Source organism: Coffea arabica, chromosome 5e, assembly GCF_036785885.1.
Source record: "Coffea arabica cultivar ET-39 chromosome 5e, Coffea Arabica ET-39 HiFi, whole genome shotgun sequence".
NCBI lineage: Eukaryota > Viridiplantae > Streptophyta > Magnoliopsida > Gentianales > Rubiaceae > Coffea > Coffea arabica.
Window position 1 is genome coordinate 3183087 of NC_092318.1, and position 12973 is coordinate 3196059.

Below are 12973 nucleotides of genomic sequence, written 5' to 3' on the forward strand. Positions count from 1 at the left end.
TTTGTCGTGTATTTCTTTTTCTTGTCGTTTTGCAGACTTGAAATTTTTATCGCGTACAAATTTTTGGCACGCCCGGTGGGACCATCTCTGCCTTCCATCTCTTCTCCTCGAACATTCAACTACGTATATCACCAATGGCACCAAAGAGCAACAAAATCATGATTGCACGTTCCAAGGCTACTGATGCTAAGCCTGCTCAGGAAACTGTACATGTTGCTACCAATACCCGCGCTATCGGTCCTATGACAAGGAGTATGACGAGAACTTCCACCCAAAGTAGCATGAAAGCTCCATCGGCACCAACTCCTGTCTTCGATTCAACATCATCAATGAGCTATTCTTCCGCGACGGGGATCCAAGACGTTCCTGCCTCAATTGAGAAGGCTCTCGCCATGCTTGAATTTGGATCCGAATCCAAATTTTCTGAGCATGATGATGATTCATCAAGCATAGGATCAGCTTCTTCACATGAAACCCTTCAATCAAAATTTTCTATGAAAGATTCTGCTGCTTCTTCTACTGCAATGCCTGCTATGATGACAAATGTTTTAAGTCTTGAAGAACAAGTTTCGAACATGTCCAAGATGATGGAGATTATGATGAAACACATCAAGGACCAAGATGCTCTTATCGCTCAACTGCTCACCCAAAAGGACTACGCTCCTGAAGGAAGCCATATGAATTCTAAGGAGAACCAAGAGCGTGAAAATCCCTCATCTAAAGGTAAAGACAAGGTGAAGGAAGTATACGTGACCGCTGAGGGAACTATCCCCGTAGAACAATTGAAGGAACTTGTTGAAGGCGTGATCAAAGACAAAAATGGGGGTAGTTCAAGATCGAGTTTTACCTACTCCAAACCTTACACTGCTAGAATTGACAATCTAGCAATGCCTCCTGGATATCAACCGCCTAAGTTTCAACAGTTCGATGGGAAAGGTAGTCCAAAACAACATGTGGCTCATTTTGTCGAAACTTGCAATAACGCTGGAACTTATGGTGACCTGTTAGTCAAACAGTTTGTTCGATCCTTGAAGGGCAACGCATTTGATTGGTACACTGATCTCACGCCGGGGTCCATCGACAGTTGGGGACAGCTGGAGCAAGAATTCTTGAATCGCTTCTACAGCACTAGAAGAACCGTTAGTATGTTGGAATTGACTAACACTCGTCAATGAAAGGATGAACCTGTGGTCAACTATATTGATAGATGGAGAAGTCTGAGTCTCAACTGCAAGGACAGACTGTCTGAACCCTCTGCCATAGAAATGTGCATCCGGGGAATGCATTGGAGTCTAAGCTACATTCTACAGGGTATACGTCCAAACACGTTTGAAGAATTAGCTACTCGTGCTCATGACATGGAGTTAAGCATCACGGCCAATGCAACTGATGGGCTTCCTATTCAAGCTCCGCGAGTGCAGTCGTCTCGTCAAAACAATGAAAGGCAAGAAAATAAAAAGGGGGGCAAGCCTCATTCAAGACTCAGTAATAAGGAGTCCATGGCAATAAATACAGCCCCCATGAAAATTGCTACCAAAGTGAGCCGAAAGGTCATTGAGAAATTGGATCCATCTCAAAATAGGTCAGTAAGAAGACTTACGTTAAAAGAGATGCAAGAAAAAGAATACTCATTTCTTGAATCTGATTTACAAGGGATGTTTGATGACCTTTTCAAGGAGAAACTCCTCGAACTTTCCGAAATGAAGCGTCCGGAGGAAGCCGGTCAAGTCAATGATCCGAATTATTGCTGTTATCACCGTATGATTGGTCACCCTCTCACTAAATGCTTTGTCTTTAAGGACAAAATTATGAAATTAGCCCGCCAAGAAAAAATCCTTCTTGAGGAGGATAAAGCATCGGCAAACCAAACAACAATAATGTTTGGATCTGTGTGTTGCCCGATAGAAGTTCTACCCATATCAAGCAGTGCTCTGTCTGTACCAACGGAGTTTGAAAAATGGTCAATTAAAAATGTTGTCGAAGATGATAATGAAGGATGGACTTTAGTCACTCGAAAAAGGACCTGCAAGCCAAAGACAAAGAAGCACATCTTTCCGAAAAGCATGCGCTCGACAAAGGCTAAAGTAATAGTGAAACAACAAAATGCAACAAAGAAACAAAAGGGAGTCGCCACAACACCAATTTCGTCAGATTTTCAGCTTCTTCAAGAGGTTCGACAGCCCGTGACATTAAAAGAATTCATACCCAAAGGGTATTTAAGTGACGATACTGATAATTTCACTTCTTATAATGTCGTCAAAGCTGAAAATCCTCAAGTCACACAAATTGGCACTGAATTTGAGAAAAAACTCAAAGTCGATGATAAACCACCGGTGGATTGTGCAACGACCATCATTTTTTATGATGACGATTTAACTGTTGAGTTCAAGACCCACAATCGACCTTTGTTTGTTAGTGCATATGTTCGAGAACAAAAGATGAATCGGATACTCATTGATGGGGGATCTGTTGTCAATATCATGTCCGTACGTGCTATGAAAGAGTTAGGAATCTCAAGTGATGAACTCTCCCAGAGTCGCCTCATGATCCAAGGATTTAACCAAGAGGGGCAAAGAGCAATTGGACTCATAAGGCTTGAATTGCTCATTGGTGAGCTGTCTTCAAGTGCATTATTTCATATCATTGAAGCCAAAACCTCTTATAACATGCTCTTGAGAAGGCCCTGGATTCACGAGAATGAAATTATACCATCTACTCTGCATCAATGTTTCAAATATTGTCGAGACGGTATTGTTAAGAAAGTTACTGCCGATGACAAACCTTTTACGGAAGCCGAAACTCACTTTGCCGACGCCAAATTTTATCTTCACAAAGAAGCAAAAAGAAAGGAATCGATAAGGGAAGAAAATCAAGACTCCAAAGTACCCATTTTGCGGTATACTCCAATATCAAAGAGAGAAGAAGGTCAGTCTTCTTTTATCAGAAATGACATATTAAATGTTCCGCTCACCAAGATAGAGCCTGTTAAAATTGAGAAGGTGAGCTTGCAAGGGTTTGTCCGTCCCAAGGAAGAACCAGTAGTAGAACATTACTCGCTACCAAATAATCGGACTCAAGAAGGTTTTGATCCAAACGCCTATAGACTTCTTGCTAAGGCGAGTTATAACCCAAATGAGAAGAATACATTGGGCAAACTCCCTCCTGAAGTGACTGGCGAGAAGACTCACGGATTGACACCTACGCAAAAAATGTTGAAAGAAAGGGGTTATAATGTTGAAAGTTCATCGATGGGTCATGGTTATCAACCGACCTCTCCTGTTCGTATAATGATCAAAAGAGCGAGTTGTAACTATGTGAACGAAGAAATGGAGGTCACAAGTCGAAAGAGATCTGTGTTCGACCGATTGGGAAATAAGTCAAAACGTACTTCTGTGTTTGACAGACTTGGCCCGCAGCCGAAAAATCTGAAGTCGCCCGTCTATGAGAGATTAGGCAGTAAAAAACAAGAGTACCAAGTTGCCAGGGAAGAAGGTCTTACTCCAATAAAGAAAAACGAACCAAGAAAGCGAGTCTCCAATTTCTTCATGCACTATGGAGACTTATTCAATGTAAGAATTGAAACTATTTTTGAAGAACAGGGTCAAGAAAGTACGGCTTCCTGTCATCATATTACGATCAGTGATCCTGAAGAAGAAGAAGAAGATGCAGATGACGCTTCCCCTGAACTTGAACAAGGGGTAAAAAATACAGTCGATGAGCTAAAAGAAATTAACCTTGGCACAAGCGACGATCCTCGCCCAATTTACATAAGCTCTTGTATGACTTCTAAAGAAGAAAAAAAGTATGTTGATTTGTTGCTCGAGTTCAGGGACGTCTTTGCCTGGAATTACTCAGAAATGCCTAGTTTGGATCCAAGGGTCGTTCATAATTTGTCTGTCAAGCGAGGAACAAAACCTGTCAAGCAAACTCAAAGGCGCTTTCGGCCCAAATTGATTCCTCTGATAGAAAATGAGATAAATCGATTGATTGAAACCGGATTCATACGAGAAGTAAAATATCCAACATGGATTTCAAGCATCGTCCCTGTAAGGAAAAAGAATGGGCAAATTCGAGTTTGTGTTGACTTTCGAGACTTAAACGAGACTTGCCCCAAAGATGATTTTCCTCTCCCCATCACAGAATTGACGGTAGATGCTACAACCGGGCATGAAGCACTATCTTTTCTCGATGGATCGTCTGACTACAATCAAATACGCATGGCGCCCGAGGATGAGGAGCTAACTGCCTTCCGCACCCCCAAGGGAATTTATTACTATAAAGTAATGCCGTTTGGCTTGAAAAATGCTGGAGCGACATATCAAAGGGCAATGCAAAGAATATTTGATGATATGCTCCATAGAAATGTGGAGTGCTACGTTGATGACCTTGTGGTGAAATCAAAGAAGCAAGAGGATCATATTCAAAACCTTCGAAGAGTTTTCCAACGCCTTCGGAGATACCAATTAAAGATGAATCCTTTGAAGTGCGCATTCGGAGTCACTTCTGGCAAGTTTCTTGGTTTCATCGTTCATCAACGGGAAATAGAAGTCGATCGATTTAAAATTGATGTCATTGTGAACATGCCTGAACCGCGAAATATTCATGAATTGAAGAGCCTTCAAGGGAAGTTGGCATATATTCGGAGGTTTATCTCTAATTTGGCCGGGCGATGCCAACCCTTTAGTAGACTGATGAAGAAAGGGGTACCCTTCGAGTGGGATGAATCGTGTAGGAATGCTTTTACAAGCATCAAGGCGTATCTCATGAATCCCCCAGTGCTGGCTGCGCCCATTCCAGGAAAACCATTGATTCTCTATATTTTCGCTCAAGAACGGTCGGTTGGGGCCTTACTTGCTCAAGAAAATGATGAAAGTAAGGAGAATGCACTGTATTACTTGAGGCGGATGATGACATCTATTGAGTTGAACTACTCACCCATCGAGAAGTTGTGTTTGGCACTTATATTTGTCATTCAGAAGTTGAAACATTACTTTCAAGCACACACTATTCGACTCATATCTAAGTCTAATCCCATTAAATATATCATGGCAAAACCTGTACTGTCTGATCGACTCGCCAGATGGTACCTTCAGTTTCAACAGTTTAAAATTATTTACGTACCTGCGAAGGCTGTCAAAGGACAAATATTGGCAGACTTTTTAGCCGATCATCCCCTACCTGCCGAGTGGAAGTTGACTGATGAACTTTCCGATGAAGAAGTGTTTATGGTCGAATCGTCATGGTCAATATATTTTGATGCAGCTGCTCACCATGATGGAGCTGGTGCGGGAGTTGTCTTTTATACTCCTGAAACAGATATATTGCCATACTCTTTCACTTTAACACGCCGGTGTTCCAACTATGTGGCTGAATATCAGGCGTTGATTCTCGGTCTTGAAACGGCTGTAGACATGAAGCAGTTGCATCTTAGAGTCTACGGTGATTCAAAATTGGTGGTAAATCAACTTCTTGGTGTTTATGATGTCAAGAAACCCGAATTGATCCCATATTATAAGTATGCAAGACAACTCATGGGATATCTGGACGATGTCACTATAGAACATATCCATAGAAATTTCAACCAACAAGCTGATTCTTTGGCAAGGGTGGCGTCCATGATCACTCTACCTTCTCATCGAAATCAGATTTCAATATGTCAAAATTGGGTCATACCTCCGATGTTTGATGAAGATGATGATGGTGAGGAAGAAAATACTTATCATATTTTTGTCCATGAGATCGAAAAGGAGGATTGGCGTCATCTCATAGTAGATTACCTTAATCATGGGAAGTTACCAGAAGATTCCAAGAAAAGGGTTGATATACGTCGTCGAGCGCCACGTTTCATTTACTACAAAGGGACACTTTACCGAAGATCATTCGATGGGGTGTTTCTACGATGTCTTGGGGAAGATGAGGCTATGCAAGCAATGGAAGAGGCTCACTCTGGGATATGTGGTGCTCACCAATCTGGCCCGAAATTACACTTTCGTATTAAAAGAATGGGATACTACTGGCCAACAATGGTGAAGGACTGTATTGATTTTGCTAGAAGATGTCAAGCTTGTCAATTCCATGGCAATTTCATCCGTCAACCTCCTGAACCATTGCATCCAACTGTAGCTTCTTGGCCGTTCGATGCTTGGGGTTTGGATATAGTTGGACCGCTTCCAAAATTTTTCGGAGGACACATTTTTATTTTGGCAGCGACGGATTATTTCTCAAAGTGGGTCGAAGCGGTTCCTCTAAAAGAGGTCAAAAAGGAGAATGTAGTAGATTTTATCTGCTCGCACATCATTTATCGATATGGGGTTCCGCGTTATATCATCACCGATAATGGTAAACTTTTTTGCAATGTAGCATTGAACAAACTTTGCGAAAAGTTGCATTTCAAACAATACAATTCGTCCATGTACTATGCTGCCGCAAATGGACTCGCTGAAGCATTCAACAAGATCTTATGTAATCTGTTGAAGAAAATCGTGGATAAATCGAAAAGAGATTGGCATCTTCGAATTGGAGAAGCGCTTTGGGCATACCGAATCACTTTTCGAACTCCCACACAAGCAACCCCATATGCGCTTGTTTACGGTATTGAAGCTGTTCTTCCACTTGAGTGTCAAATACCTTCGCTAAGAATTGCAATTCAAGAAGGGCTCAGTGGAGAAGATAATGTTCGTCTTCGCCTTGAGGAATTAGAAGCACTCGACGAAAAGAGATTGGAAGCTCAGCAACGGATTGAGTGTTATCAGGCTCGCCTTTCAAAGACATTCAATAAGCACGTTCGACCCCGCTCTTTTCAAATTGGAGAGTTAGTGCTCGCCGTTCGGAGATCAATCATTCTCACTCATGGGGGACAAAGAAAGTTTACTCCTAAGTGGGATGGTCCATATGTCGTTCGAGAAGTATATACAAATGGCTCATACAAGTTGGTTGCTGAAGATGGATTAATGGTCGGCCCCATCAATGGCAAGTACCTAAAAAGGTACTATGCTTAATTGGAACCGCGCGATGCTCCTGGCCCGCATGAGCTAAAACTGTGGATGACAACCACCAATAGTATAGTATGTGGTTAAACTGCTGAAACACTCTACCAAGTCTTAGGTGGTAAACAAATAGATGCTCCTGACCCGCATGAGCTAAAACTGTGAATGGCAACCACCAATAGTGTAGTATGTGGTTAAATTGCTGAAACACTCCACCAAGTCTAAGGTGGTAAACAAATAGATGCTCCTGGCCCGCATGAGCTAAAACTGTGGATGGCAACCACCAATAGTGTAGTATGTGGTTAAACTGCTGAAACACTTCACCAAATCTAAGGTGGTAGACAAATAGATACTCCTGACTCGCATGAGGTTAAAATGTGAACGGTAGGAACTACGTGTGGTTTGATTCTCTTGTTGGGATACGTAGGCAGCTTGGAGGGCAACTTCTAAGTTCAGTTACACCACTCCAAATTAAATCTTTGTTCCTTGCAAAAAAAAAAAAAAATTCTCTTTCCAAAAAAAAAAGATATAAATAAAATGCTCCATTCGAGTTCTTGTATCTTTAAGGAATAAAAAACAAGAGATAAGGAACGGAAAGCATTTTATTCAAAGGAAAATTTTCATTACATGAGGAAGAAAAAATGGAACAAATTTAGGAAAAGCATATGGTAAAAAGTCTAAATGTCAAATTTATAATCCACTACAGCTATTTTGCATGATTCAAGTGCAGACTTCATATTTTCAAATTCCTTCACTGCGTCATCAGTCAAGATGCTGGTATTTTCAATAGAAGAGAGCTCATCATGTGCTTGTCTTATCTCAGTCTGGACCTCGTTGAAGGTCTCATGCTTTTGATCGATGGTTGAGCTGATTTCCATTCTTTGTTTCTCCAAATCAATAAGTTCCTGTTGCAAAGCTTTCTTCCTATCTTCAATGGATTGCAACTTTTCTTCAAGACTTTGCAAATGGCACGTTAGTTCTTCTTTCTTTGCCTTAACTCTCCCGAGTTGGATGGTCGCTTTGGAAAGGAGTTCTGTGTGTGTTTTTTTGCTCATCCTTTCCCACGATGAAGATGTCAGAAGATCATATGCCTCCGCCTTGGCAAACAATTTTATCAAGTGGTTTTTTAAAGGGAGACCATTGGTAGGATCCGTTCTTGTGATTTTCGCAATGATTTCCTCTGCACACTCTTTTAAAGAAGAGATCTGCTCAATTGGAGTGTCAAGAATCTGTCCGCGAAAATCCATCCACAAACTTTGCAAGTACTTTCTTCGATGCGCCTGGATCAATTTTTTATCATGAAATTCTGAAACCAATGCTGCCTTAGGTTTTTTTCGGATTCTATGCAAATTAGTCAGCTCCTTCTTTGACAAGGCACCTCCACTGGGGGCAAGTTGTTTTGGGATGTTGATAACGACTTTGTCACCTTTCTTGTTTGAAATTATAGCATCAGTCTCAAGTTCAAGTGGTGAGTTGGTACCAACATCTTCTTGGTGGAATTCAAGAAGTGGGGGCTGGGAAAAAAATGTTATGAGGGCTTTAAAAAAAAAAAAGGGAAAAAAGGAGGTTGCAAAAAAAAAAAAAAGGAAGATATGATTACCTTAAGTGGCGACACTCCAACCGACGGTGGTGAAAAGGAAACTTCCTCCAAATCAGAAGATGTCCTCTTCTTCGATCGGTTTCAATGACGGTCTTGGCTACTACTGCCACTCGCCAACGAATGGGCTCCTCTTTGGGTAGATTCGATGCCCTGAGGTTGAGTCCCTTCTTGTTCTATAGCCTCGAGAGAATCACGATCGTCCATCGTTTTATTTTCGACATCTTCTTCTGTGTGAGTCACTGATAAAGATTTTGAAACCTTGGGCGGCATCTTCTTTGCTGGAATCACTGGTTGCGCCTCTTTGATGGCCTGTCGAGAATCCTTGGAAAACTTATTTCTTGTAACAATGTTTTCCAAGGGGCTGCTAATGGTTTTGTTCTTCCGCAAGGTGAATGAGGTAAGACCCGTTACAATCTCTATAACTCCATTAGGATGCACTGACTCGTTGGCGGAGGTAACCTTACCATTCTTCGCTGATTTCTGAGGGATCTTAACGGTGAATTTTAAGGGAGTTGAAGAGACACTATTTGACCGAGTCGATCACCTGGCATCATAGTCTTTTGTGATCAACGGATGCTTCCTGTGTGTGGGTATAGTCATCTGAGATCGCGTCTGCGTGCGAACTGAAGAATCCCATAGTTGAATAGCCTCACCCAAAGTATAAGTGTGAGTGATCTCTTTCAAATTGTTGGGGATGTCCTGACAAAAATCGAATTGTCTGCTGAACCTGCAAGGATTATAATTTTCAATAATGAAAGTATTGTCCTTACGTAGATTTAAATGGCAAGAGCGTTGACTAATGAAGTAGCTCGTGAGTCTTGATGATAAGGATCCGTCATCGATCAACGCATTTTCTTCATTCTCAGTCCAGCACAATTTAGGAAGTATCAAAGGATTCGTTTCTTTGAAGATTTCCTCAGCTTCCAATTGGCCATAAAATATTGTCATTTTCTCACCACTAAATCTTGTCATGCGCGTGTAGTGGCTAATCACTTGATGATTTTCGTAATATACATCGAAGTATTGGCCAATCCAAGCATAGACGTAATGGATTGGAAAAGTTACCCCACATTCTCCAAGGTTAGGGGCGTGGACGATCTCCCTCAACCCATAATATATGCTCGCAAGGACGGGAATTGCAAGACAAAATCTTTTCCTTGTAGCCATTAAGCATGCAACCTTGAAGACACTTGGGCGAATACAGTCGACTTTTTTGCTTGGCAAAAGGAACTTGTAAATCCAACACGCTATGAATGCCGCAATATAGGTTTCCTTTCTTAGAAACCCTGGAATACCCAGGGTATCAAAAGAGACATTGAAGTCATTCGTATCGGCAAGGTCGTAAGGCTCCACGCTTCCAGAAGGGTTGTAAGTCATTTTTGGTTTAGATATGGTCTTCCTTCTATTCGCTCTACTCGGAGGAGCCCTATACCTAGCCTCTCCTTTGAACCAGAAGCGAATCCAGTCCTTCATCCATACCCCTTGGTCATTCGTCCAAAGGTGGTAGTAGGCGGAAAAGAGGTGATTGCAACTCTCGGAGAGAAGTGGCTTCCCTTCTTTGTCACGAGTGAGGAGCTCCCGCGTCGAAGGAACAACTTCATCGAAAAATGTGCCATCGATCGAAAGGCCACCGAATCGATAAAGGTCCCAAAGTGTGATGGACAACTCCCCAACGGGCGTATGGAGTGTGTTCGTCGAGGGACACCAATATTTGAAGAAATCTCGTAAGATATTTTCACAGCAGTCGTAGGAGTATCTCGACGCATAGACGGCTTCAAATATGCCAGCGCGTGTGAGTACGTCTTTATATCTTTCAAGGATGTCCTCAACCCACTCCCAATAATGGGAGGTGAAGCACGCCTCACCGAAGAAGGACGAATGGATTTTCCATGTAGCTTTGTCAATATTGAATCCCACGAACGGAAGCGTGAATTTTGCTATTTCTGGATCTCCATTGTGAAGTGACGAATTTAATACGGCCACTTCTTCTTCCCTCGACGTAGTGGAGAAAGTCGATGGTGCCACCACTTCCTTGGTCCACTTGCTAGTCCAATCTTCGAGATGAAAGCATCCTTCAAGGGGTATAAAAGGTTCAGCAAGGATGCCGATTGCTGGTTTGTTCACATATATTGACAAACTTTTCGATCGAGACCCTCCCCTCTCATCTGTCAATGAGATATGGGGCAACGGCGTGATATAGTCTTTAATTTGCATGGTTGCTGAAATTCGAAGGAAAAAAGGGGGTTGACTTGGTTAAAAAAAAAAAAAAAAAAAACAAAAAAAAAAAAAAAAAAAAGAGAAAATGAGGAAATTTTTTTTTTTTGAAACTTGGGCAGTGAAGCTACCTTGCGGCTGAATTTCTAATTTCTTGAGCGGGATACCGAGTTCCTATTGAAGCTAGACCTGACAATAAAAGGTAAAAGGGAGATGGGATGTCCGCAAATAATGGATAAAGAGGTTACAATTCGGACAAGTCAATCAAAAACAAGTTATGTTTGCATATTATGCAAAGTTCCAAAAATAAATTGAAACATGCGTGCAAGCCAATGGCGCAAAAGCTTCCGTATCTGGCATACAAAGTGTTTTCTATGTTACAAGTATAAATATTCATGAAGGGTGAACAAAGATTGGAGATAATCACCTCCAAATCGAAGCGACGTCAGCAACGAGAGTTCCACACTAGTAGCAATAAACGCTGGCTTTAATGACCGCAGCAATCCTGGACAGCGATCTTCGAGTTATAAGCAGCGAAGGGGCGGCGACAGCGAACAAAGAAAATAGCGGCAACTCTTGCTGGGTAAACTGTAAGGCGTGGGAAAAAAAAAAAAAGGACAGCAACAGGGGTTCCGAAGCTCTGGGGAAGTTATGGATTTGTGACTTTGGCCTTGAGGGTTTTATAGCGGAGAGTTTCATTAAGAGCCGATAGGTATTCAAGTCCGAACGCGAATAGAGTTCTGGTTTATATGAACTACCCGGAGGTTTTGCCTTCAGGACTGTGCGTGCTTAGTAGAGCTCCAGTAAGCGGAATTCGAGTCCAGCACGGTGTTTTTTTTTTTTTAGTACCGCTCCAGTAAATGGAATCCAAGTTCAATGCGGTGTCCTTCAACCAACTATATTATGAGACGGATCACTCGCATGGAGAACCGGGTTCCCGCAGGTAGGGCCTGTCATGGATTGAATTACCTAGCTGGTAATTTTGGAATGAACTTCTAAGTACAGTAGCGTTCAACTCCATCAGCTCCATCACGTACAAACTACGCCCAACACATGGGAACTCAAGAAACTTGCAGGTAAACCACTACTCCTGCGACTTCAATGGTTGAGAAGCTTGGCCAGCAATGGGATTCAATCAATACCAAAAGAATATGCGAGGCTTCAAGAAGAGCTGATGTACATGGATAATACCTTTGTGGAAGCGAAAAACAACGAAGGGCCTTGGGTGCCTACCACTGATTTGAGGGACATTAAAGCAGAGGACGAAGCTGTCGCGGCAAGTTAAAGAAGGCTGCCATATGGTAGGGAGTGATGCACCTTGACAACCATGGCGTCTCAAATGAGCTTTTGAGTTTAGTCAGGACTGCCGGGAAGATCTCCTTTAAATTCACCCGCTAAGGAAAATGAGAAGTATGCTAACGATCAAGCATCAGGTGATCCGCAAAGAGACGGCAGCAAACTAGCAAACGGTGCTAGTGGTTAGCTAGAATGAGGGGACCACGTTTTCACATTGTGTTTAACTAAAAAGGACTCGGGGCAAGTTATTATAAAGCCATTTGGCCTTGGAAATTGAAGCCACCGAAATTCATGCGTAGCGGTGGACCTGAAGCTGTTGGCATGATATGTTTGACCCTGGGGATTGATAGCAATATGTTATGCATGAATTGGTGGCATCCTACATGGCCTTCTTGTGATCAATTGGAAAGCTACGACATTGCAAAGCTTTAAATAAAGTCCACTTATTTAAAATGCCAACTGTGGATGTAATTCGGCCTCGGGAAATTGAAAGCTCTAAGTGCATGCAACCATCACTTTATGTTATCAATTGAGGGCTATGACTACGAGCTTCATACGTTTATGGATTTGAATTGGAGATTAATGTTGTCCTGCTCCTAGGACAATCGAATTAAGTTGAAAAAAATTGTCGAAACTCGTTCACTCAAATCCCGCTTTAATTTTATTCACGAACGAGTTTCGAGGGGGCATTTGTAGACAATAGAATTTTAATTAATTCTTAAAATTACCATGGGTCTATAAATTATTTTTGTGGCTTATTTCTATCCAATCGGGTATTGCCAAATGTCATGTACACTTGGAAAATTTGGTTATTAAATGGCCAATTATATTTTTCCACATGTCAAGGTGAGGTGTTCCAAATTTATTCAAATTGTAG

General features: G+C 41.9%; 1 protein-coding gene across 1 annotated transcript; it reads left to right on the forward strand.

The window, feature by feature from the left end:
• The first annotated feature begins 1265 nt into the window (after nt 1–1265).
• LOC140006823 (uncharacterized) lies at nt 1266–6998 on the forward strand. The gene has a single exon (XM_072049478.1). The coding sequence runs from the start codon at nt 1266–1268 to the stop codon at nt 6996–6998; it is 5733 nt and encodes a 1910-aa protein (XP_071905579.1).
• The last annotated feature ends 5975 nt before the right edge of the window (nt 6999–12973 follow it).

What these genes read in the sequence shown, in the direction of transcription:
- LOC140006823 (XM_072049478.1), top strand. Translation starts at nt 1,266, where the DNA reads ATGTGCATCCGGGGAATGCATTGGAGTCTAAGCTACATTCTACAGGGT.